Source organism: Anser brachyrhynchus, assembly GCF_964034855.1.
Source record: "Anser brachyrhynchus genome assembly, chromosome: 14".
Lineage (NCBI taxonomy): Eukaryota > Metazoa > Chordata > Aves > Anseriformes > Anatidae > Anser > Anser brachyrhynchus.
Genome location: NC_137709.1, coordinates 12213894 through 12240706, shown reverse-complemented (window position 1 = coordinate 12240706; position 26813 = coordinate 12213894). Strand labels below are relative to the sequence as shown.

General features: G+C 55.6%; 3 protein-coding genes across 3 annotated transcripts; all 3 read right to left on the bottom strand.

Moving 5' to 3' along the window:
- Positions 1-3252: 3252 nt before the first annotated feature.
- LOC308177997 (protocadherin alpha-2-like) lies at positions 3253-11682 on the bottom strand. Its single transcript, XM_080555958.1, has one exon. The coding sequence runs from the start codon at positions 5889-5891 to the stop codon at positions 3390-3392; it is 2502 nt and encodes an 833-aa protein (XP_080412084.1). The 5' UTR covers positions 5892-11682; the 3' UTR covers positions 3253-3389.
- A 297-nt stretch (positions 11683-11979) lies between these two features.
- On the bottom strand, positions 11980-15136 carry LOC308177983 (protocadherin alpha-2-like). The gene has a single exon (XM_080555940.1). The coding sequence runs from the start codon at positions 15126-15128 to the stop codon at positions 12108-12110; it is 3021 nt and encodes a 1006-aa protein (XP_080412066.1). The 5' UTR covers positions 15129-15136; the 3' UTR covers positions 11980-12107.
- A 68-nt stretch (positions 15137-15204) lies between these two features.
- On the bottom strand, positions 15205-26198 carry LOC308177996 (protocadherin alpha-3-like). Its single transcript, XM_080555957.1, has one exon. It carries the CDS (start codon positions 23465-23467, stop codon positions 20963-20965), a length of 2505 nt encoding a protein of 834 aa, XP_080412083.1. The 5' UTR covers positions 23468-26198; the 3' UTR covers positions 15205-20962.
- Positions 26199-26813: the final 615 nt, after the last annotated feature.

The window sequence follows — 26813 nt, the reverse complement described above, 5'->3', positions numbered from 1 at the left end:
CAGGCTATACACAACAAGGTTCACACCCCGCACCTCCCTTCCGTTCCACCCCCCCTCCCCCCCCCAAAAAAAAGAAAAGTAAAAAAACAAGAAACATCGTAAGGGGATTAAAATAAGGGACACGAATTTTATTAGAAATGTTTCAAGTGTGAACTCAATGCCTGCAGGACCACCACCACCATATCCACCCCTAACCTCTTGCACACCTTCAGCGGTCTCAGGGGGAAATGCTGCACACCAGGAAGAAACAGCATTTGTGGAGCCCATGTCATGACAGCTCTAAACACAGTCAGTATTGATTTTATTCTGACAGAGAAAAACTCAAATACTGAACAGCTAGCCTCAGTAAGATGTCCCATACTGGGAGATGAGGATCTCTTCAATGCATGCCAACATATATGTGACAGATAAAAAACCATCGTAAGGGGGTGACACACAAGAAGTCCATAAAACAAACAGCAATGCAATGCAAGAAGAATGACTAGAATAAATACCAAAAGTGCTCACCTATCTCATGTACCATTACCAGCTCTGTGTGAGAAGGAGGAAGACTCCAACATCGCTATATCATGAGCATCAGACACTCCACCAACTCTACCCAGTTGTAATGAACATGAGCTGGGCACAAGGAAACAATCACACCACATTTACCAGCACTCCCATAACACAAGAGAGGCTGGTCACTATGGAATGCATACAACTGGCACAGTCAGATCCTCTCAAGCTGTTCTTGAATAAAACGCCTTGGCTGATGCAGAAAAACAAATCCCTGTTACTCTGTTCCTTGCCCTGACCTCTGGCTGTGCTCTTTTACCTCTATATTGCAAACTACACACATAGCATACTCATAAAGGGAAAATATAATATGATTTGTGCTACTTCTTCCCCTTTACAAACTACTTTCTGGTGGTAAAGAGAGTGAAAAAGTTGGTATATTTTCAATGCGCATAGAAAAAGACGGGACACAAGCATGGCTTGCAGAGAGCAGAGACATGGTGATCACAAGCAACTGCAACTCTACATGGAAACCATGCAACAGCAGGATAGGGAGGGACTCAAACCAACTTCCTTCGACATATTCTGACCTGCACAAGAAAAGGTCCTCTGCAACCTCATCTAACTCAACTTCAGCCCTTCACACAAGGATAACACATCCCTGCCTCAAGCAAAATCACCCACTCCACTTCCTGGTCCACTTCTCTGTGATGCCTGAAGTTTTTCCATCTTGTTCAACACATCCCGGAAGTGAGAAAGGGATTCACAACAGATGCAAGAGATATCCTCACAAGGTATTATACCTCAAATGACATTCTGGGCATTTCAGGTTCACATACTGTCTCAAGTTAAGGAAGACCTTCATCTCGTATCTCTTGGAGCCTGGGAGAGGTTTTGCTGAAAAACACTCCGGGACCATTCTGCCTCAGGCTTTGCTTTAGGCACCTTTGATCCCCCATTCTGGGACGTGTGTTCTCAACACAGACATCTCTCCTTCTTGTGTTATGGCACGCAATGCAGACTATTGATTTCCTTTTCCCTTAAGCAGTCTGACTTCCCCCAAAGGTTCTGGTTCACATTAGGGAACAGCCAACTGCCACTCAGTGCCATTGCCACATTCACTTCCACCAGATGACACACCTTCCCTTCCCACCCCAAGGCTCACTTCAGTTTTCACAGACCTTTTCCGTCAATGACAGCTGTGAAAACTGCAAAACTGGAACCACACACAGCAATAAGATTTCACATGCCACAACAAGGTTACACACCACAACAAGGTCCCCACAGAACGGAAACAAACATACAAACAAAGCCATTTGCATTACAAACCATTCAAGTGCACACTCAATACCAAGGAATACTATCTGCAGGACCACCATCACCATGCTTCATGTTGTGTACTCCTTCAGCAATCACAGGTGGAAACACTGCACACCAGTTAGAAACAGTCTTTGTGAAGCCAATGTCGTGAAAGCTCTAAGCACAATCAGCACTGATTATATTCTATCAGAGAAAAACTTAAATACTGAACAGCCTAGCTTCAGTAAGATGTTCCAAACCAGGAGATGAAGAACTTTTGGATGCATGCCAAGAGAGATGTGAATGTTTAGAGATACATCATGAAGGGATTAAATGCAATAGGCATGTGAAACGAACAGCAATGCAAAGTAAGAACAAGTAGAACAAACACCAAAGGTACTCCCCTATCTCATGTTCCATTACAAGACCTGTGTGTAAAGGAGGAAGACTCCAACATCGCTGTATCATGAGCATCAAACACTCTGTCAACTGCACCCAGCTCTAATGAGCGTGAGCTGGGCACAAGGAATCAGTCACACCACATTCACCAGCACTCCCAGGACGCAAGAGAGGCTGGTCACCGCAGAATGCATAGAACTGGCACAGTCAGATCTTCTGAAACTGTCCTTGAACAAAATGCCTTGATTGATGCAGAAAAACAGTTCTCTGTTTTTTGTCCCAGTCTCCCGGTGTGCTCTTCTACCTCTGTATTCCAAAGCACCCTAAAGGCATACTCATAAAAGGGAAAGTATAACATGTTTCATACTGCATCATGGCCTTCCAAAACAATCTACTGGTGAAAAAACATTGTATATTTTCAAGGGACATAGAATACACTTGATCATTTACACTTGTTCCATTAACCCTGTGTGAGAAATAGCAAGACACCAACAGCATGGTGTCAATAGCGTCAGCCACTACAACTAAGCAACATCACAAATGGAGAGAAGACTTCAGAGCTGAACCCTGACACAGACAGCATCTTTAACAAGAACACCAGGAGAAAAGTGTCCAGCTGCTAAAGTTACACTAGACGAAAATTAACTCCATCAACTGATTACAGACAATACCCCAAAAATAGCACCAGACATACATGGCCACAAAAAGAATAAGTTGAACAGACACCAACAGTGCTCACCTGCCCCACATCCCATTTCTAAAAGTGTGTGTGAAGGTGCAAGGCACGAATATCATAGTATCATCAGCATCTGACAGTACAATGACTTTCCAGCATTCTGCATGGAGTGAAGATCTCACAACTGACCCCTCGACGATATCTTGACCAAAACCACGAGGAAAACATTTATCAGCTAGTGTTCAGGTGCTCCAACTACACCACAGCTTCCAGAAAAGCCCTGTCCCAACACCAGGAGTGGGGCTCCGAGTACACCAGCCTTTGGCAGGACTCGCGCTGGGGCACAGACTCAGGCCACAGCGCTGTTCACACTCGCAGCTCAAGCACCTGACGAGAACCAAGCGGCCGCGGGCCCGAGGGCTGCGCCCGGCTGCCACAACCGCTTCCGAGGGGGTGGCCGGGAGCGGGGACGGCAGATGGGACAGGGAAGTCAAGGGAGAGGAAGAGGGCGAGGAAAAGATTAAGGGGCGAGAGGAGGGCGAGTGGCACTGACCGTGTCCAGGAGAGCGGGCGGCTCCTGCGGCGGCTCCTTCGGCGCGGGGCCGGGCGGCGGCGGGCAGTTGGGGCTGAAAACCATCAGGTCGCTCTTGCCCGCGCCGTCCGCCACGCACAGGCTCCGGCTCTGGCGCTGCGAGTACGACCAGCTGCCCACCTCGCTGGCGCACACCAGCGTCGCCGGCCCGGGCCCCGCCAGCACGGCCGCCCGCGGCGCCCAGCGCGACGCCCCGTACAGCACCACCGCCAGCAGGAACAGGCTCGACACCGCGCAGATGGCCACCACCAGCCACACGTTCGTCGCCGACGCCGCCGCCGCCGCCGCCGCGCCGCCCTCCGCGCCCGCCGCCGGCCGCAGCCCCGCCCCCGCCGACACCGCCCCCGCCGCCGCCAGCGCCGCCTCGGCGCCCTCCACCAGCGACACGCTCAGCGTGGCCGTGGCCGAGCGCGACGGCTCCCCGTGGTCCCGCACCACGATCAGCAGCCTCTGCCGCGGGCCGTCCGCCTCCTCCAGCGCCCGCGCCGTGCTCACCTCGCCGCTGTACAGCCCCACGCGGAACGGGCCCTTGCCCCGCGGCTCCCACAGCTCGTAGCGCAGCCACGCGTTGTAGCCCGAGTCCGCGTCCACCGCGCGGATCTTCGCCACCACCTGCCCCGCCGGCGCCCCCCACGCCGCCCACGCCCACAGCGACCCCGCCGACGACGACGACGACGCCTCGCCCGCAGCCCAGGGCCCCGGCCCGCCGCCGGCAGGCGGGAGCAGCGCCGGCGCGTTGTCGTTCTCGTCCACCACGAAGAGCTGCACCGTGGCGTTGCCGCACAGCGGCGGCTCGCCCGCGTCCACCGCCCGCACCTCGAACTGCAGCACCTGCAGCTCCTCGTAGTCCAGGGGCTGCAGCGCCCACAGCCGCCCGCTCTCCGCGTCCACCGACACGTAGCTCGACGCCGGACGCCACCCCGACCCCGACCCCGACCCCGCGCCCGCGCCCGCGCCGCCCTCCGCCACCGAGTAGCTCACGCGCCCGTTGCCCGCCTCGTCCGGGTCCCGCGCCCACAGCCGCGCCAGCTCCGCGCCCGCCGCGTTGTTCTCCCGCGCCAGCACCGTGTACACGGCCTGCGCGAACGCCGGCGCGTTGTCGTTCACGTCCGACACCGGCACCCGCAGCCCGCGGCTGGCGCGCAGCGGCGGCGCCCCGCCGTCCTCCGCCCGCACCTCCACCTCGTACTCCGACACCCGCTCCCGGTCCAGCGCCTCCCGCAGCACCAGCGAGTACGAGCCCGCGAACGTCGCCACCAGCCCGAACGGCGACGGCGGCCACACCGCGCACCGCACCCGCCCGTTCGCCCCCGAGTCCCGGTCCGACACGCTCAGCAGCGCCACCACCGTCCCCACCGACGCGTCCTCGGCCACCGGCACCGACAGCGACGTCACCCACACCTCGGGCGCGTTGTCGTTCACGTCCAACACCTCCACCACCACCTTGCAGTGCCCTGATAAAGGCGGAACGCCCTTGTCTCTCGCCGCGATTTGTAACTCGTATAAGCGCACTTCTTCAAAGTCCAGGTGGCCCCGCAGACGGATTTCCCCTGTCTGCGGTTCAATGCTGAAGACATCTCTCTTGGCAGCAGGAACTGAACTGACGATGCTGAAGGAAAATTCCTGATTAATTCCCTCGTCCGGGTCTGTGGCACCCACGTGCGCCACGAGAGTCCCCTCCGCCGAGTTTTCTGCCAGCCGCACTTTATACACCGACTGGTTGAACTGGGGCGCGTTGTCGTTCGCATCCAGCACCGACACCACCAGCTCCACCGTGCCCGTCAGCGACGGCCTGCCCCCGTCACTTGCCGTCAGCAACAGACGGTGCTCGGCCAGAGACTCGCGGTCCAGACCTTTCGTCAGCACCAGGAACAGCGATTCAAGATGTTCTTCACTCCGCTGCAAATCCAGGGCGAAGTGCTCGCTGCGGCTGAGGGTATAGGAGAGCTGCGCGTTGGCTCCGATATCCGCATCCGACGCGCCCTCCAGCGGGAAATGGGAACCCGGCAGCGACAGTTCCGCTATGCTGAGGTTTTTGGTGGCGGCGGGGAAGAGCGGGGCATTGTCGTTGATGTCGGTGACCTCCACCTCCACGTGGAAGACGCGCAGCGGCCGCTCCAGCAGCACCTCCAGGCGCAGGGCGCAGGGCGCGCTCTTCCCGCACAGCTCCTCCCGGTCCAGCCGCGAGCTCACCACCAGCGCCCCGCTCGCCCCGCTCACCTCCACGCTCGCCCGCCGGCCCTGCGCCACCAGCCGCAGCCGCCGCGCCTCCGCCTCGCCCGCCTCCAGGCCCAGGTCCTGCGCCAGCCGACCCACCACCGTGCCGCCCTTGGCTTCCTCCGGCACCGAGTAGCGCACCTGCCCGCCGCCCAGCGCCCAGGCCGCCTGCAGCACCAGCACCCGCACCACGGCCCGCACGCACACCGCCATGGCCGCCGCCGCCGCCCGCGCCCCGCACGGCTCCCGCCGCCGCCGCCGCCGCTCTCCTGCCCGCCCCGCGCCGCTCCCCCCGCGCGCACAGCCGCCCTTCCCGCCGCCCCGGGGCGGAGCCGCCCTCCCGCCGCTCCCGCGCCGTTCCTGAGCCTGCAGCGACACCGTGTGCTCCGCCGCCTCACTCGCGCCCGCCGCCGCCAGCACGGCAGCGACGCCGCCCCCGCCTCGCGGGACGCCCCCGGCACTCGCGGGACGCCCCCGGCACTCGCGGGACACACCACGCCGACGGCGCCGCCACCGAGCCCAGCACAGGCCGAGACAGCAGCGCTAACGAGGGGGCAACAGCCCCGCAGCGCTGCGCTCCAGACGACGCTCCCCGCACACCGACCGGCTCCCAGCCCTGCGCGCACCACGCCGACGGACGCTCCTCTTCCTCACTTGCTTGTTTTTCCAATCTTCCTCCTACTTTGCTTCTACTCCGTTCTCTGTCTTGCTTGCTTTCTTGCTTCCCTAGTTTCTTCTGAACGTCTTCTTGCCTTCCTTCACTACTAACCAACTTTTGTTTCTTTCCTCCTTCTGTCTTTGCTTCTTTGCTTCCTTCCTTTCCGTATTTTCCTAAATTTCCTTCCTTTCATTTCTTTCTTGCTTCCTTTCCTTCCTTCCCTGGCTCTTTCCTTCTTTGTTTCTCTTCCACTCTCTGTCTTGCTTGCTTCTTGCTTGCCTGCATTCTTCTCGACTTCTTTCTTCTCTCTTTCTTTCTCAGATTATTTCTTCATTTGTTCTCTACCTCTCTTCCAGTTCCTTCATTCTTTCAGTTCCTTATTTCCTTTTCTCTTACTTATTTCATTCATCCTACAGTTTCTTCATGCTTCCTTCCTTTCCTTCACTCCTTCTATACATCTGCTTCTCTTCCTCTTCTCTTTACTTTTCCTTTTCTTCTACCTCCTCTTCATTTTTTTCCTCCTTTATCAAAATGCTTTCCAAATGCCTGCACCTCTCTTCCAAGCTAGCTCAGACATGCTCTGAGGCAAAACCTCTTCTTCCTCTTCCTTGCCGCCTTCCATTCTGCTCTGTACAGCTTCCCTTAGCACTCATGAGGACCATGTCTCCCCAGGAATTTCTCTGATGAGCCACCGCACACCAGACGACCTGGATGCCCACTTCAAACAGGCTCCAAGACCTCCATATAGCTCAGGTGAGTCTTTCACTCATTTTTTTTAACAGAAAAAAATACATACATCTGTCTCTCAAACATTTTTTTTTTTTTGCATATGAACAACTTACGGGCAGCATCAGTGGTTGCTTGCTCAGAAAAATGAATAGATTCATGCATGGATGTTGTGGTTTAACCCGGCTGGCAGCTAAACACCACACAGCTGTTCGCTCACCCTCCCCCCTCCCTCTCTGGGATGGGGGAGAGAAACGGGAAAGTGAAGCCGGTGAGTTGAGATAAAGACAGTTTATTAAGACAGGAATATAATAATAACAATAATAATAATAATAGTGATAATGATAATGGTATTAATAATAATAATGTGTAAGAAAACAAGTGATGCACAATGCAATTGCTCACCACCCGCTGACCGATGCCCAGCCTATCCCCGAGCAGCCGGCCCCCCACCCCGGCCAGCCACCCCTATATATTGTTTAGCATGACGTCAGATGGTATGGAATACCCCTTTGGCCAGTTTGGGTCAGCTGTCCTGGGTCTGTCCCCTCCCAGCTCCTGCTGCACCCCCAGCCTGCTCGCTGGCAGGACAGAGCGAGAAGCCAAAAAGTCCTTGGCCTGGTGTAAACGCTGCTCTGCAACAATTAAAACATCAGCATGTTATCAGCGCTCTTCTCATCCTAATCCAAAACATAGCACCCTACCAGCTACTATGAGGGAAAATTAACTCTGTCCTAACTGGAACCAGGACAATGGAGAACTGGTTTAAAAGGGAAATTCTCATTTAAAGTCTTCAGTGATTTCTAGGGAAGCTGGACTGAACAGAAATCATCGAGCTTAGCAAAAGCTCCTCAGACGTGGGAGAGTGTGAGGTGCTCCATGACACAGCTATCAAACAGGAAGCTGTCACGCAGGAGAGAAGAAAACCAAAGGATCCCATTCCCCTTCATCGAAACACAACCTTTTCCAACATCATAAACACAGACAGCACTTCTTTCCCTTCTCCACACTTCTTGGCCAATGCCACACTCTGGTTGCAACCACTTCCCACACACAAGGCTCATTTCCTGCTCAGTACCACCCTCCCCACAATCGAATGCCCACCACTTCTCTGTGCTGCTCACAAAATCACTGCCACAACACCTGAACAATGTTCCACCCCACCGACACAATCCAGCTCCAAACCCACCTCTGAGCATCACCCTCTGCAGAGCCTCGCCTTCTCCCACAATTGCCAGGCTCTTCCCCAATTCACAAACGGCACTCGCAAGGTTATGCACTGGCTCTGCAATCTCAGTGTTAAACAGAGAAAGCTGGACCGATGGAAAATGTTTACAGCAGCTCCTGGTGGAGCCACCACTCCTCATGCTCAGGAACACAGGAGTCAAAGGCCATCTGCCAGACTGCTGCAAAGCCAGGCCCATGGTACAGAAGAGTCAGATGAACGAAAACCAAGTGGGCAGACAAAAAAAAACTCTACACAGAACCTGGGGAGGCCCTGGAACACTGGGCCAGGGATTGACACTAATAGCCTTCCTTGGAGACAGACAGACCTTGACAGGATGAGGCTCTGACCAGCCTCTTCTAACTGCAATGTTCGTCCTGCTCTCAGCAAGGGAACCATGGATGTCCACGTGTCACCTTCAGCATGAGGTTCCTTAAGGTCCTCGGCATTCACTTCCACTGCAAAAAGGGAGGTCATCCCAGGAAAACATCAGCTTCCAGCAAGTTGCAAGCAAACACAAGGCAAGATCACCCTGCTCAAGATCACCCTGGGAACATACAAAATGGCCCGGTCCTACTCAGTGCCACTGACATGTTCACCTCCACCAGATACCACACTTGTTCGCCACACCCCAAGGCTGACTCCAGCTTTTGCAGAACCTTCCCATGAATGAAAGCACCACAGAGAAGCATACAAACAGTATCACATAGACACTGTCTCCAGCACACCCTTTGCAGCTGACCCTTCCAGTTTTCAGTGCTTCAGCAATCTCAGATGCAAACATTACAGGTGAATGAGGGACACAATTTCTAAAGGTGATGGTGTAACAGCCCAAAAGGCAATGGGTGCTCATTTCATTTTGTGAAAGAACACCCCAGATGTTGACAAGCAAAGCACTCTTATGGATAACATCAACTCTATGCATGTATGTGTTACATTTTCCAATGAAACATTCTGGGGATTTTGAAGGGGCTGGCTGTGAATGCCAATGTTGAAAGCACGTGAAATCAGGACACCGTATGTCAAACCATCTCTCTGGTCAGGAATGAAAGGCCACAAATAGGCAAAGATGAGAGTACAGTTGTTTCATGTGCCTCAATGGAATGCATTTCTGAGTAATGTCTCAACATCACAACTCCAGCAGCTCTGCAGTTTCAGGCACCTTTCTGGAACCACACATGGCAAGAAGATTTCACAAGGTCCCCAACCAAAAAAAACAACAACCAACCAACCAAAGACATTTTCCTTAGAAAGGTTTCAAGGGCACACTGAATGACAAAGAATACTGCCTGCAGGACCACCATCACCACCCTTCATGTCTTGAACTCCTTCAGCAATCTCAGGTGTAAATGCTGCACAACAAAAAGAAACAGCATTTGTGGAGCTCATGTCATGACAGCTCGAAGCAAAATCGGTATTGGTTTTATTCTGTCAGAGAAAACCTCAGATACTGAACAACTAGCCTCAGTAAGATGTTCCAAACCAGGAGCTGAGGACCTCTTGGATGCACACCAACAGAGATGTGAAAATTAAAAAAGAAAAAAAAAATAATAATACGGGGATCACATATAAGTGGAATGTAAGTCCATAAAACCAACAGCAATGGAATACAAGAAGAACGAGTAGAACAGACACCAAAGGTACTCCCCTATCTCATGTTCCATTACCAGCTCTGTGTGTGAAGGAGCAAGACTCCAACATTGCTGTATCATGAGCATCAGACAACCCACCAACTGCACCCAGCTGTAATGAACATGAGCTGGGCACAAGGAAACAATCACACCACATTTACCAGCACTCCAAGGACACAAGCGAGGCCGGTCACCGCAGAATGCATACAACTGGCACAGTCAGATCCTCTGAAGTCATCCACAAACAGAACACCCTGACTGATATACAAAACCAGTTTCTTTCTTGCCCTGACCTCTGGCTGTGCTCTTCTACCTCTGTATTGCAAAGCACACTAGTGGCATACTCATAAAGGGAAAAAGTATAACATGGTTTCAGATGCATCTTCCCCTTTACAAACTACTTTCTGGTGGTAAAGAGAGTGAAAAAGTTGGTATATTTTCAAAGAGCATAAAAAGAGATGGGGGACACAAGCATGGCTTGCACAGAGCGGAGACATGGTGATCACAAGCAACTGCAACTCTACACGGAAGCCATGCAACAGCAGGATAGGGAGGGAGTCAAAATACCTTCCCCTGACATATTCTGACCCGCACAAGACAAGGCCCTCTGCAACCTCATCTAATGCAACTCCAGCCCTCCACACGAGGACAACACATCCCTGCCTCAAGGGAAATCACCCACTCCACTTCCTGGTCCACTTCTCTGCGATGCCTGAAGCTTTTCCTTCTCATCCAACATGTCCCAGAGGAGAAAGAGAAATTCACAACTAATGAAAGGCAATATACACACTAGGCGTATACCTCAAATGACATGCAGACCATTTCAACAAAACATACTGTCTCAAGTTAAGGAAGACCTTCAAATCGTGTCTCTTGGAGTCTACGAAAGGGTCTTGCCCGGCAACACTCCGGCAACATTCTGCCTCAGGATTTGCTTTAGGAACCCATGATCTGCAATTCTGGGACGTGTGTTCTTAACACAAGTATGCATCTCTCCATCCTGTGTTATGACATGCAATGCAGACTTGATTTCCTTTTCAAGTTCATGGTTCACATCAGGAAATTACCAGGTCCCATTCACTGCCATGGCCGCATTCACCTCCACCTGATTACATGTTTTCCCTTCCCACCCCATGGATCACATCAGATTTCACAGACCCTTCCCATCAATCACAGCTACAAAAATGCAAAATATTCCAATGATACCAAATGCACAATGTCTCGCAGGCTCTTTGTAATAACTTCTAAGCAGGGCTGTGTGTTACATGCCACTTCCCTAACAAGGAATACAAGTCCACAGTCAGAAAAGCCCAAAGACCCAAGTGTCACCTTCGTCATTGCTTCTTGACAGGACAGTAAAAACACACAAAGATAAAGTTCTCAACAAGAACAAAAACAATACACAAAAAATCGACACCAGCAGGCTCGGCATTCAGCTACTTAAATGGCTTTCAATAGTGCCTGCTGCACAGTCACCACCACATCGACTCTTCCTGGCCTGCAGTCCTTCAACAGTCTCAAGCAGAAATGCTTCAAACCAGTAACCAACAGGACTTGCAGAGACCATGTTGTGACAGATCTAATGAAAATAGGCACTGACTTCATTCTCTATGAGAAAAACTCAGATACTGAACAGCTAGCCTCAATAAGATGTTCGAAAGCAGGAGATGAGGAGATCTTGGAGACACAAATACAGAGATGCCAATGCCATCATCAGCTGATTACAGACAGTAGCACAATAATAGGACCAGGCATACATGGCCACAACTAGAACAAGTTGAACAGACACCAACGGTGCTCACCTGCACCATGTCCCTTTGTAACAGTGTGTGAGAAGAAATAAGACATCAATATTCAGGTACCATAGGTATCAGACATAACGCATGAAGAGATGACTTCACAGCTGACCCTGTACAGCACAAGTGGTTTCTAGAAGGGCCCTGTCCTGGCAGCAGGAGCGGGGCTCCGAGCACAACAGCCCTTGGCAGGACCCGCGCTGGGGCACAGACACAGGCCACAGCGCTGTCGGAACTCGCAGCTCGAGCACCTGACGAGCACCGAGCGGCCGCGGGCCGGGGGTTGCGCCCGGCTGCCACAACCCCCTCGAGGGGGCAGGCGGGAGCAGGAACGAGGAAGGAGCAGAAGAGAGCGAGGAAAAGATTTTAAAGGGCAAGGAAAAGGGAGAAAGATTAAAGGGCAAGAGGAGGGCGAGTGGCACTGACCGTGTCCAGGAGAGCGGGCGGCTCCTGCGGCGGCTCCTTCGGCGCGGGGCCGGGCGGCGGCGGGCAGTTGGGGCTGAAAACCATCAGGTCGCTCTTGCCCGCGCCGTCCGCCACGCACAGGCTCCGGCTCTGGCGCTGCGAGTACGACCAGCTGCCCACCTCGCTGGCGCACACCAGCGTCGCCGGCCCGGGCCCCGCCAGCACGGCCGCCCGCGGCGCCCAGCGCGACGCCCCGTACAGCACCACCGCCAGCAGGAACAGGCTCGACACCGCGCAGATGGCCACCACCAGCCACACGTTCGTCGCCGACGCCGCCGCCGCCGCCGCCGCGCCGCCCTCCGCGCCCGCCGCCGGCCGCAGCCCCGCCCCCGCCGACACCGCCCCCGCCGCCGCCAGCGCCGCCTCGGCGCCCTCCACCAGCGACACGCTCAGCGTGGCCGTGGCCGAGCGCGACGGCTCCCCGTGGTCCCGCACCACGATCAGCAGCCTCTGCCGCGGGCCGTCCGCCTCCTCCAGCGCCCGCGCCGTGCTCACCTCGCCGCTGTACAGCCCCACGCGGAACGGGCCCTTGCCCCGCGGCTCCCACAGCTCGTAGCGCAGCCACGCGTTGTAGCCCGAGTCCGCGTCCACCGCGCGGATCTTCGCCACCACCTGCCCCGCCGGCGCCCCCCACGCCGCCCACGCCCACAGCGACCCCGCCGCCGACGACGACGACGACGCCTCGCCCGCAGCCCAGGGCCCCGGCCCGCCGCCGGCAGGCGGGAGCAGCGCCGGCGCGTTGTCGTTCTCGTCCACCACGAAGAGCTGCACCGTGGCGTTGCCGCACAGCGGCGGCTCGCCCGCGTCCACCGCCCGCACCTCGAACTGCAGCACCTGCAGCTCCTCGTAGTCCAGGGGCTGCAGCGCCCACAGCCGCCCGCTCTCCGCGTCCACCGACACGTAGCTCGACGCCGGACGCCACCCCGGCCCCGACCCCGACCCCGCGCCCGCGCCCGCGCCGCCCTCCGCCACCGAGTAGCTCACGCGCCCGTTGCCCGCCTCGTCCGGGTCCCGCGCCCACAGCCGCGCCAGCTCCGCGCCCGCCGCGTTGTTCTCCCGCGCCAGCACCGTGTACACGGCCTGCGCGAACGCCGGCGCGTTGTCGTTCACGTCCGACACCGGCACCCGCAGCCCGCGGCTGGCGCGCAGCGGCGGCGCCCCGCCGTCCTCCGCCCGCACCTCCACCTCGTACTCCGACACCCGCTCCCGGTCCAGCGCCTCCCGCAGCACCAGCGAGTACGAGCCCGCGAACGTCGCCACCAGCCCGAACGGCGACGGCGGCCACACCGCGCACCGCACCCGCCCGTTCGCCCCCGAGTCCCGGTCCGACACGCTCAGCAGCGCCACCACCGTCCCCAACGACGCGTCCTCGGCCACCGGCACCGACAGCGACGTCACCCACACCTCGGGCGCGTTGTCGTTCACGTCCAACACCTCCAGCTCCACGCTGCAGTGTCCTGACAACGGGGGCGTCCCCTTGTCTCTCGCCTCAATGCGAAAGTCAAACACACTGACTTCTTCGAAGTCCAGGGGACCGACGAGTCGGATCTCGCCGGTGTGCGCATTAACGGAAATGAGATCTCTTCCACTCAGGGGAATAAAGTTGCTCGCGCTGTAAGTCACTTCACTGTTACTTCCCTCGTCCGGGTCCGTGGCACACACGCGCGCCAACAGTGTCCCCTCCTCTGCGTTCTCCAGCACCTGCACTTTATACACCGACTGGTTGAACTGGGGCGCGTTGTCGTTCGCATCCAGCACCGACACCACCAGCTCCACCGTGCCCGTCAGCGACGGCCTGCCCCCGTCTCTCGCCGTCAGCAACAGACGGTGCTCGGCCAACGACTCGCGGTCCAGAGATTTCTTTAATACAAGATAAGGAATGATATTCCGTTCATTCTCTTTTTGTAATTCCAGAGCGAAGTGCTCGCTGGGGCTGAGGGTATAGGAGAGCTGCGCGTTGGCTCCGATATCCGCATCCGACGCGCCCTCCAGAGGAAAGCGGGACCCCGGCAACGTCGTTAATTCCGCGATGCTGAGGTTTTTGGTGGCGGCGGGGAAGAGCGGGGCATTGTCGTTGATGTCGGTGACCTCCACCTCCACGTGGAAGACGCGCAGCGGCCGCTCCAGCAGCACCTCCAGGCGCAGGGCGCAGGGCGCGCTCTTCCCGCACAGCTCCTCCCGGTCCAGCCGCGAGCTCACCACCAGCGCCCCGCTCGCCCCGCTCACCTCCACGCTCGCCCGCCGGCCCTGCGCCACCAGCCGCAGCCGCCGCGCCTCCGCCTCGCCCGCCTCCAGGCCCAGGTCCTGCGCCAGCCGACCCACCACCGTGCCGCCCTTGGCTTCCTCCGGCACCGAGTAGCGCACCTGCCCGCCGCCCAGCGCCCAGGCCGCCTGCAGCACCAGCACCCGCACCACGGCCCGCACGCACACCGCCATGGCCGCCGCCGCCGCCCGCGCCCCGCACGGCTCCCGCCGCCGCCGCCGCCGCTCTCCTGCCCGCCCCGCGCCGCTCCCCCCGCGCGCACAGCCGCCCTTCCCGCCGCCCCGGGGCGGAGCCGCCCTCCCGCCGCTCCCGCGCCGTTCCTGAGCCTGCAGCGACACCGTGTGCTCCGCCGCCTCACTCGCGCCCGCCGCCGCCAGCACGGCAGCGACGCCGCCCCCGCCTCGCGGGACGCCCCCGGCACTCGCGGGACGCCCCCGGCACTCGCGGGACGCCCCCGGCACTCGCGGGACACACCACGCCGACGGCGCCGCCACCGAGCCCAGCACAGGCCGAGACAGCAGCGCTAACGAGGGGGCAACAGCCCCGCAGCGCTGCGCTCCAGACGACGCTCCCCGCACACCGACCGGCTCCCAGCCCTGCACGCACCACGCCGACGGACGCTCCTCCTTGCTTGCTTGCTTCCTTCCTTTCTTTCTCGTCTCTCTCCTCCTTTCCTTCTCCTCCATTCTCTGCCTTGCTTGCTTTCCAGCTTGCTTTCTTACTTGCCTACATTCTTCTGGACGTCTACTTTCATTCTTTCTCTTCTTTCACTTCTTTCCTCCTTCCATCTTTGCTTCTTTGCTTCCTGCCCTTCCATTTCCTAAATTTCCCTCTTTTCCTAAATTTCCTATATTTCCTAAATATTCCTAATTCTCCTAAATTTCCTTTTCCTAAATTTCCTTTTCACTTCTTTCATTCTCTCCTTTCCTTCCTTCCCTGGCACTTTTCTCCTTTGTTTCTCTTCCATTCTCTTTCTTGCTTGGTTCTTGCTTGCTTCTTCCTTACTTCTTGCTTGCTTGCATTCTTCTCGATGTCTTCCTTCCTTCCTTCTTTCTTTTTCTTTTTCTTTCTTTCCTTTCTTTCATTCACTCCTTCTATCCATCTGCTTCTCCTCCTCTCCTCTTTACTATTCCTTATCTTCTTCCTCCTATTCATTTTCTCCTCCTTTATCAAAATGCTTTCCAAATGCCTGCACCACTCTTCCAATCAAGCTCAGATATGCTCTGAGGCAAGACCTCTTCTTCCTCTTCATCACCGCCTTCCATTCTGCTCTGTACAGCATCGCACAGCACTCATGAGGACCATGTCCCCCCAGGAACTTCTCTGATGAGCCACTGCACACCACAAGACGTGGATGCCCACTACAAACAGTCTCCAAGACCTCCATACAGCTCAGGTGAGTCACTCACTTTCACAAACTGCAACCTTTCATGACTGTCCTGCTGCCTGCTCACACTGAGGTGGGAAGCAGCAGGAAAGGAACAAGATCAGGCAGCAGGGCTCTGCTGCTCCAAATCTACAGCCATTACACAGGATATGTTCCCTCCACCCAACAAGAACATATTACAGTTATTAGCAAAAATTGTGCATTGCTCTCTTGAACACATCTTATTTGGGCAGGAGCCACTTACCTGTAGGATCAGTGCTTGCTTGTTTAGAAAAAGAAGCATTTCCATGACAGGAGAATTGCTTATAAAGAACAACTTTAATGAAAGTTATCAGAGATTTCTGGGGAAGCTGGATGGAAAAATTTCCTTCAGATGTGGGACACCTCTGAAATCACTGGACACCACACACTGCTCCCATACACTCGTTCACTTTTGGAATGAGCCCTGCTAGAAGAAACCCACCATCTCCACCAACACCAACTATGCAACACCTCCCCACACTGGGGGAAGTCAAGTGCACAAAGATTACACCCACCACATCATGCCTCCTTAGAAATTTCCTCTATTCATTACTCCAGGCAGACACCAGGGGAAGGAACTGTTGCCACTGAGAGAAACTGTTCTGTTGATGTCCACATATTCACCGGAAGGCTCCAAACCTACAGGCATTCCCCAGGCAATGTTGAGTCCATCCAACATAAAGGAAACACAACTAAACACATCTGTCTCTGAAACACATAGTTTTTGCATAGGAACAGCTTACCAGCAGCATCAGTGGTTTCTTGCTCAGAAAAAGGAATAGATTCATGGATGGAGAACTGGTTTAAAAGGGAAAGTCTCATTTAAAGTCTTCAGTGATTTCTAGGGAAGCTGGACTGTACAGAAGACATCAAGCTCAGCAAAAGCTCCTCAGTCATGGGAGAGTGTGAGGTGCTCCATGACACACAGCTATCACACAGGAAGCCATCGTGCAGGAGAGAAGAAAACCAAAGGATCCCATTCCCACTTCAGCAAAACACGAGCTTTGCCAACATCATGAACACGGAGAGCACTTCTTCCTCTCCTCCCCACTTTTTGGTCAATGCCACACTCTGGATTCCACCCAGCATCACCTTTTCCCACACACAAGGCTCATCTCCTACTCAGTATCATCCTGCCCATTGCCAAATGCCCACCCATTCTCTGTGCCGCTCAAAAAATCACTACCACAACACCCGAACGTTGCTCAACCCCACCGACACAATCCAACTCCAAACCCACCTCTGAGCATCACCCTCTGCAGAGCCTCGCCTGCTCCCACCACTGCCAGGCTCTTCCCCCTGCACAAACGGCACTCGCAAGGTTTTGCACTGGCTCTGCAATCTCAGTGTTAAACAGAGAAAGCTGGACTGATGGAAAATGTTTACAGCAGTTCCTGGTGGAGCCACCACTCCTCATGCTCAGGAACACAGGAGTCAAAGGCCATCTGCCAGACTGCTGCAAATCCAGGCCTATGGTACAGAACAGTGAGATGAACGAAAACCAAGTGGGCAGACAAAAACAAAACTCTACACAGAACCTGGGGAGGCCCTGGAACACTGGGCCAGGGATTGACACAAATAGCCTTCCTTGGAGACAGACAGACCTTGACAGGATGAGGCCCTGACCAGCCTCATCTAAATGCAGTGTTCGTCCTGCTCTCAGCAAGGGAACCATGGATGTCCACGTGTCACCTTCAGCATGAGGTTCCTTAAGGTCCTCGGCACTCACTTCCACTGCAAAAAGGGAGGTCATCCCAGGAAAACATCAGCTTCCAGCAAGTTGCAAGCAAACACAAGGCAAAATCGCCCTGCTCAAGATCATCCTGGGAACATCCATAATGGCACAATCCTACTCAGTGCCACTGACATGTTCACCTCCACCAGATACCATACTTGCTCACCACAGCCCAAGGCTGACTCCAGCTTTTGCAGAACCTTCTCATCAATGAAAGCATCACAAAGAAAAATACAAACAGAATCACATAGACACTGTCTCCAGCACACCCTCTGCAGCTGACCCTTCCAGTTTTCAGTGCTTCAGCAATCTCAGATGCAAACATTACAGGTGGATTAGGAACACAATTTCTAAAGGTGATGGTGTGATAGCCCAAAAGGCAATGGGTGCTGATTTCAATTTGTTAACGAACACCCCAGATGTTGATGACACAAGTACTCTTACGGATGATGTCAACTTTATGCATGTATGTGTTACTTCTTCTTGCAATGAAGCATTCTGGGGCTTCTGAAGGGGGTGGCTGTGAATGCCAATGGATCACAGCAAGTTGGACACCGCATGTCAAAGCATTCCTCTAGGGGGAAAAATAAGGTCACAGCCAGGCAAAGAGGGAAGTACAATTGTTTCATGTGTCTCCGTGGAACACATTTCTTAGCAATTCAAAAACAACACAAGTGCATATGAATGACTTCCCAGTTGTCCAGTGGTTGTCTGTCAAGAATAAAAAATAGATTCATGGATGCAGAATTGGTTTAAAAGGGACATTCTCATTCAAAGTTATCAGAGATGTCTAGGGAAACTGGACAGAACAGAAATCATCAAGCTTTGCAAAAGCTCCCCAATCATGGAAGAGTGTGTGGTGCTCCCCGCCACACAGCTATCACACGGGAAGTGAGAGGGACACCTGAAAGCCAATGACATTCTCTCAAGGACAACATCCACTCTCAACCAGCACCCACACTCACAGCCAACTGCTCAAGTGTCTGCTCTCTGGCAGCAGCCACAGCTCAGCAGACTATATGCCATCCACCTTAACCAGCATATTTGCAATGTGAAAGAAGTAAAACAACAGAGTGGGATGTTTTCATTACAGGACAGAAGAAAACCAAAGGATCTCATTCCACTTCATTGGACCACAAGGTCTGGATAACACTGAGAATACAGACAGCACTTCTTCCTGTCCCTCCCAAGAATACGAGCAGAGGAAAGATCTCGGGATGTTCTGAGACAACTCAAGCAGAAACATCATTAGTTGGAAAAGCTCAATGTTCAGGCAGACATGATTAAAGGCACCTATGGCAGATGTCTTCACAAGCAGGAACATCACAACAACAGGGAGGGAGGACATGCAGAACTCGACTACACAGGGCCCTCAGGAAGCTCACCCTTCTCCACACGTGCCCTTGATTTCTCCAGTCACTTGTTTGGATGCCTCCCCAGGTGCCATCCTACATAAATCATGCTGCCGTGCTCTCAGCTTACTCAAGCTTCCTCTATATGCAGGATGGGGATACACAGGGAAAACAAGAGGTAAAGCCTCCAAATACACAAAGCAAGGCAGACATTGGGCAGCATGAATAGTACGCTGCCTCTCATCCTCAGAAAGAGCTCACAGCTGAATTTCTGGAATTTCTAGCTTTACTGAATAGGATTAGAGGCAACAGGGAAAGCCTGAACTGCCTTTTCTCCTTTCATGGTAACTTCACTGTGAGAACCAAAGTGGAGCTGCTTACACAACGGACAGAGAAAACCCTCAAGTCCCAGTTGTCACCTTGCATCATGTCGCCTTCACAGGAGAATCAGGCAACAGGACGAAAGACTTTGGGGCATGAAACCACATCTGATATCAGCACACTCTGACCTCCGTAGCCCCAAAGGAAGTGAGTAGTGCCTGCTGAACTCTCACAGGCAGACAACTCTTCATGTCTTGAGCTCCTTCAGCCATCTCATCTCATCTCATCTTCTCCCAGCAGCAGGAGCAATGCTCTGCGCACTCCAGTCCTTTCAAAGCCCCTCTCTGGGGCACAGACATCAAGGGGCATAGAAAAAAAAAGTCCACACTGGTATGGCTTGCAAACAGCAGAGATCTGAAAATGGCAAGGTTATGGATCACATCAGGAAATGGCCAAGTCCCATTTAGTGCCATTGCCACATTCACCTCCACCTGATTACACACCTTCTCCTCTCACCCCAAAGGCTCACTCCACCATTCACAGACCCTTCCCATCAATAACAGCTCCAAAACCTGCAAAACCATGCCAATGGATTCCTACACATGGGGTCTGGCAGATTCTTTGAAAGAAAACAGAACAGTGTGTGACATGCCACTTCCCTGACCAGTAACACCACTCCACAGTCAGAAAAGCCCAAAGGCCCAAGTGTCACCTTCAGCATCTATTCTTGAGTGAACAATTAAAACACAGGAAGACAGAGGTCTCAAAAAAAACAACAGCAAACTGCAGAACAACAACAGCACACTCTGCATTCAGAGTCTTAAAAGGCAGTGAATACTGTCTGGTGGGATTTCACCACCAGACTGACTCCTCATGGCCTGCAGTCCTTCAGCAATCTTGTGCAGAAATGCTACACACCAGTAAACAACAGCATTTATGGAACCCATGTCATGATAGCTCCAATAAACATCCGCATTAATTGTATTCTCTTTGAGAAAAAGCTCAGATACTTAACAGTTAGCATAAGTAAGATGTTCCAAACCAGGAGCTGAGGAGAGCTTGGAGACGCAAACACAGAGATGCAAATGGTAAACTAACACCATCAGCTGATTAAAGACAATAGCCAGAATAGGACAAGGCATACGTGGCCGCAACTAGAAGTCGAACAGGCACCAATGGTGCTCAGCTGCCACACATCCCATTTCAAACCATGGGTGAGAAGGAGCAAGACACCAATATCACTGTGTCATCAGCATCAGATAGATCTACTTTCCAGCATCATGCATGCAGAGAAGATTTCACAGCTAACCCCTCCACCACCACATCTTGACCAAAAGCATGAAGAAAACATTCATCGGCAAGTCTTCAGGTACTCTAGCTACACCAGAGGAAGGGCCCTGTCCCGGCAGCAGGAGGGGGGATCCGAGTACAGCAGCCCTTGGCAGGACTCGCGCTGGGGCACAGACCCAGGCCACATGCAGCTTGAGCACCTGACGAACACCGAGCGGCCACGGGCCCGGGAGCTGCGCCCAGCTGCCAAACCCGCTTCGAGGGGGCAGGAGGAAGCGGGGGTGGGGTGGGGAGGTCGGGGGGAGGACGGAAACGGGGACCTAGAAGGTAAGGGAGAGGAAGAGGGCAAGATTAAAGAGCGAGGACACGGGCAATGAAGAAGGAAAAGATGAGGGCAAGGAAAAGGGAGAAAGATTAAAGGGCAAGAGGAGGGCGAGTGGCACTGACCGTGTCCAGGAGAGCGGGCGGCTCCTGCGGCGGCTCCTTCGGCGCGGGGCCGGGCGGCGGCGGGCAGTTGGGGCTGAAAACCATCAGGTCGCTCTTGCCCGCGCCGTCCGCCACGCACAGGCTCCGGCTCTGGCGCTGCGAGTACGACCAGCTGCCCACCTCGCTGGCGCACACCAGCGTCGCCGGCCCGGGCCCCGCCAGCACGGCCGCCCGCGGCGCCCAGCGCGACGCCCCGTACAGCACCACCGCCAGCAGGAACAGGCTCGACACCGCGCAGATGGCCACCACCAGCCACACGTTCGTCGCCGACGCCGCCGCCGCCGCCGCCGCGCCGCCCTCCGCGCCCGCCGCCGGCCGCAGCCCCGCCCCCGCCGACACCGCCCCCGCCGCCGCCAGCGCCGCCTCGGCGCCCTCCACCAGCGACACGCTCAGCGTGGCCGTGGCCGAGCGCGACGGCTCCCCGTGGTCCCGCACCACGATCAGCAGCCTCTGCCGCGGGCCGTCCGCCTCCTCCAGCGCCCGCGCCGTGCTCACCTCGCCGCTGTACAGCCCCACGCGGAACGGGCCCTTGCCCCGCGGCTCCCACAGCTCGTAGCGCAGCCACGCGTTGTAGCCCGAGTCCGCGTCCACCGCGCGGATCTTCGCCACCACCTGCCCCGCCGGCGCCCCCCACGCCGCCCACGCCCACAGCGACCCCGCCGACGACGACGCCGACGACGCCTCGCCCGCAGCCCAGGGCCCCGGCCCGCCGCCGGCAGGCGGGAGCAGCGCCGGCGCGTTGTCGTTCTCGTCCACCACGAAGAGCTGCACCGTGGCGTTGCCGCACAGCGGCGGCTCGCCCGCGTCCACCGCCCGCACCTCGAACTGCAGCACCTGCAGCTCCTCGTAGTCCAGGGGCTGCAGCGCCCACAGCCGCCCGCTCTCCGCGTCCACCGACACGTAGCTCGACGCCGGACGCCACCCCGGCCCCGACCCCGACCCCGACCCCGCGCCCGCGCCGCCCTCCGCCACCGAGTAGCTCACGCGCCCGTTGCCCGCCTCGTCCGGATCCCGCGCCCACAGCCGCGCCAGCTCCGCGCCCGCCGCGTTGTTCTCCCGCGCCAGCACCGTGTACACGGCCTGCGCGAACGCCGGCGCGTTGTCGTTCACGTCCGACACCGGCACCCGCAGCCCGCGGCTGGCGCGCAGCGGCGGCGCCCCGCCGTCCTCCGCCCGCACCTCCACCTCGTACTCCGACACCCGCTCCCGGTCCAGCGCCTCCCGCAGCACCAGCGAGTACGAGCCCGCGAACGTCGCCACCAGCCCGAACGGCGACGGCGGCCACACCGCGCACCGCACCCGCCCGTTCGCCCCCGAGTCCCGGTCCGACACGCTCAGCAGCGCCACCACCGTCCCCACCGACGCGTCCTCGGCCACCGGCACCGACAGCGACGTCACCCACACCTCGGGCGCGTTGTCGTTCACGTCCAACACCTCCAGCATCACGCTGCAGTGCCCTGATAAAGGCGGAACGCCCTTGTCTCTCGCCGCGATTTGTAACTCGTATAAGCGCACTTCTTCAAAGTCCAGGGGGCCCCGCAGAAGGATCTCCCCTGTCTGCGGATCAATGCTGAAGACATCTCTCTTGGCAGCAGGAACTGAACTGACGATGCTGAAGGAAAATTCGTGATTAATTCCCTCGTCCGGGTCTGTGGCACCCACGTGCGCCACGAGAGTCCCCTCGGCCGCGTTCTCCGGCAGCCGCACTTTATACACCGACTGGTTGAACTGGGGCGCGTTGTCGTTCGCATCCAGCACCGACACCACCAGCTCCACCGTGCCCGTCAGCGACGGCCTGCCCCCGTCTCTCGCCGTCAGCAACAGACGGTGCTCGGCCAGAGACTCGCGGTCCAGACCTTTCGTCAGCACCAGGAACAGCGACTTCATATTTTCATCTGAAGATTTCACGTCCAGAGCGAAGTGCTCGCTGGGGCTGAGGGTATAGGAGAGCTGCGCGTTGGCTCCGATATCCGCATCCGACGCGCCCTCCAGCGGGAAACGGGAACCCGGAGGCGAGTTTTCCGATAAACTGAGGTTTACCAGAGCGGCGGGGAAGAGCGGGGCATTGTCGTTGATGTCGGTGACCTCCACCTCCACGTGGAAGACGCGCAGCGGCCGCTCCAGCAGCACCTCCAGGCGCAGGGCGCAGGGCGCGCTCTTCCCGCACAGCTCCTCCCGGTCCAGCCGCGAGCTCACCACCAGCGCCCCGCTCGCCCCGCTCACCTCCACGCTCGCCCGCCGGCCCTGCGCCACCAGCCGCAGCCGCCGCGCCTCCGCCTCGCCCGCCTCCAGGCCCAGGTCCTGCGCCAGCCGACCCACCACCGTGCCGCCCTTGGCTTCCTCCGGCACCGAGTAGCGCACCTGCCCGCCGCCCAGCGCCCAGGCCGCCTGCAGCACCAGCACCCGCACCACGGCCCGCACGCACACCGCCATGGCCGCCGCCGCCGCCCGCGCCCCGCACGGCTCCCGCCGCCGCCGCCGCCGCTCTCCTGCCCGCCCCGCGCCGCTCCCCCCGCGCGCACAGCCGCCCTTCCCGCCGCCCCGGGGCGGAGCCGCCCTCCCGCCGCTCCCGCGCCGTTCCTGAGCCTGCAGCGACACCGTGTGCTCCGCCGCCTCACTCGCGCCCGCCGCCGCCAGCACGGCAGCGACGCCGCCCCCGCCTCGCGGGACGCCCCCGGCACTCGCGGGACGCCCCCGGCACTCGCGGGACACACCACGCCGACGGCGCCGCCACCGAGCCCAGCACAGGCCGAGACAGCAGCGCTAACGAGGGGGCAACAGCCCCGCAGCGCTGCGCTCCACACGACGCTCCCCGCACACCGACCGGCTCCCAGCCCTGCACGCACCACGCCGACGGACGCTCCTCTTCCTCACTTGCTTGTTTTTCCTGTCTTCCTCCTACTTTGCTTCTTCTCCATTGTCTGTCTTGGTTGCTTTCTTGCTTCCCTAATTTCTTGTGAACGTCTTCTTTCCTTCTTTCACTAGCATCCAACTTTCATTTCTTTCCTCTATCCGGCTTTGCTTCTTTGCTTCCTTCCTTTCCGTATTTTCCTAAATTTCCTTCCTTTCATTTCTTTCTTGCTTCCTTTCCTTCCTTCCCTGGCTCTTCCCTCCTTTGTTTCTCTTCCACTCTCTGTCTTGCTTGCTTCTTGCTTGCCTGCATTCTTCTCGACTTCTTTCTTCTCTCTTTCTTTCTCTCAGATTATTTCTTCATTTGTTCTCTACCTCTCTTCCAGTTCCTTCTTTCATTCTTTCAGTTCCTTATTTCCTTTTCTCTTACTTATTTCATTCATCCTACAGTTTCTTCATGCTTCCTTCCTTTCCTTCACTCCTTCTATACATCTGCTTCTCCTCCTCTTCTCTTTACTTTTCCTTTTCTTCTACCTCCTCTTCATTTTTTTCCTCCTTTATCAAAATGCTTTCCAAATGCCTGCACCTCTCTTCCAAGCTAGCTCAGACATGCTCTGAGGCAAAACCTCTTCTTTCTCTTCCTTGCCGCCTTCCATTCTGCTCTGTACAGCTTCCCTTAGCACTCATGAGGACCATGTCTCCCCAGGAATTTCTCTGATGAGCCACCGCACACCAGACGACCTGGATGCCCACTTCAAACAGGCTCCAAGACCTCCATATAGCTCATGTGAGTCTTTCACTCATTTTTTTTAACAGAAAAAAATACATACATCTGTCTCTCAAACATTTTTTTTTTTTTTGCATATGAACAACTTACGGGCAGCATCAGTGGTTGCTTGCTCAGAAAAATGAATAGATTCATGCATGGATGTTGTGGTTTAACCCGGCTGGCAGCTAAACACCACACAGCCGTTCGCTCACCCTCCCCCCTCCCTCTCTGGGATGGGGGAGAGAAACGGGAAAGTGAAGCCGGTGAGTTGAGATAAAGACAGTTTATTAAGACAGGAATATAATAATAACAATAATAATAATAATAGTGATAATGATAATGGTATTAATAATAATAATGTGTAAGAAAACAAGTGATGCACAATGCAATTGCTCACCACCCGCTGACCGATGCCCAGCCTATCCCCGAGCAGCCGACCCCCCACCCCGGCCAGCCACCCCTATATATTGTTTAGCATGACGTCAGATGGTATGGAATACCCCTTTGGCCAGTTTGGGTCAGCTGTCCTGGGTCTGTCCCCTCCCAGCTCCTGCTGCACCCCCAGCCTGCTCGCTGGCAGGACAGAGCGAGAAGCCAAAAAGTCCTTGGCCTGGTGTAAACACTGCTCTGCAACAATTAAAACATCAGCATGTTATCAGCGCTCTTCTCATCCTAATCCAAAACATAGCACCCTACCAGCTACTGTGAGGGAAAATTAACTCTGTCCTAACTGGAACCAGGACAATGGAGAACTGGTTTAAAAGGGAAATTCTCATTTAAAGTCTTCAGTGATTTCTAGGGAAGCTGGACTGAACAGAAATCATCGAGCTTAGCAAAAGCTCCTCAGTCATGGGAGAGTGTGAGGTGCTCCATGACACAGCTATCAAACAGGAAGCTGTCACGCAGGAGAGAAGAAAACCAAAGGATCCCATTCCCCTTCATCGAAACACAACCTTTTCCAACATCATAAACACAGACAGCACTTCTTTCCCTTCTCCACACTTCTTGGCCAATGCCACACTCTGGTTGCAACCACTTCCCACACACAAGGCTCATTTCCTGCTCAGTACCACCCTCCCCACAATTGAATGCCCACCACTTCTCTGTGCTGCTCACAAAATCACTGCCACAACACCTGAACAATGTTCCACCCCACCGACACAATCCAGCTCCAAACCCACCTCTGAGCATCACCCTCTGCAGAGCCTCGCCTTCTCCCACAATTGCCAGGCTCTTCCCCAATTCACAAATGGCACTCGCAAGGTTATGCACTGGCTCTGCAATCTCAGTGTTAAACAGAGAAAGCTGGACTGATGGAAAATGTTTACAGCAGCTCCTGGTGGAGCCACCACTCCTCATGCTCAGGAACACAGGAGTCAAAGGCCATCTGCCAGACTGCTGCAAATCCAGGCCTATGGTACAGAACAGTGACATGAACGAAAACCAAGTGGGCAGACAAAAACAAAACTCTACGTAGAACCTGGGGAGGCCCTGGAACACTGGGCCAGGGATTGACACAAATAGCCTTCCTTGGAGACACACAGACCTTGACAGGATGAGGCTCTGACCAGCCTCTTCTAACTGCAGTGTTCGTCCTGCTCTCAGCAAGGGACCATGGATGTCCACGTGTCACCTTCAGCATGAGGTTCCTTAAGGTCCTCGGCACTCACTTCCACTGCAAAAAGGGAGGTCATCCCAGGAAAACATCAGCTTCCAGCAAGTTGCAAGCAAACACAAGGCAAGATCACCCTGCTCAAGATCACCCTGGGAACATACAAAATGGCCCGGTCCTACTCAGTGCCACTGACATGTTCACCTCCACCAGATACCACACTTGCTCGCCACACCCCAAGGCTGACTCCAGCTCTTGCAGAACCTTCCCATGAATGAAAGCACCACAGAGAAGCATACAATCAGTATCACATAGACACTGTCTCCAGCACACCCTCTGCAGCTGACCCTTCCAGGTTTCAGTGCTTCAGCAATCGCAGATGCAAACATTACAGGTGAATGAGCAACACGATTTCTAAAGGTGATGGTGTAACAGCCCAAAAGGCAATGGGTGCTCATTTCATTTTGTGAAAGAACACCCCAGATGTTGACAAGCAAAGCACTCTTATGGATAACATCAACTCTATGCATGCATGTGTTACATCTTCC

Bases quoted from the DNA above. Each gene is read 5' to 3' on its own strand.
- LOC308177983 (XM_080555940.1), bottom strand. From the start codon at position 15,128: ATGGAGGAGAAGGAAAGGAGGAGAGAGACGAGAAAGAAAGGAAGGAAG.
- LOC308177997 (XM_080555958.1), bottom strand. From the start codon at position 5,891: ATGGCGGTGTGCGTGCGGGCCGTGGTGCGGGTGCTGGTGCTGCAGGCG.
- LOC308177996 (XM_080555957.1), bottom strand. From the start codon at position 23,467: ATGGCGGTGTGCGTGCGGGCCGTGGTGCGGGTGCTGGTGCTGCAGGCG.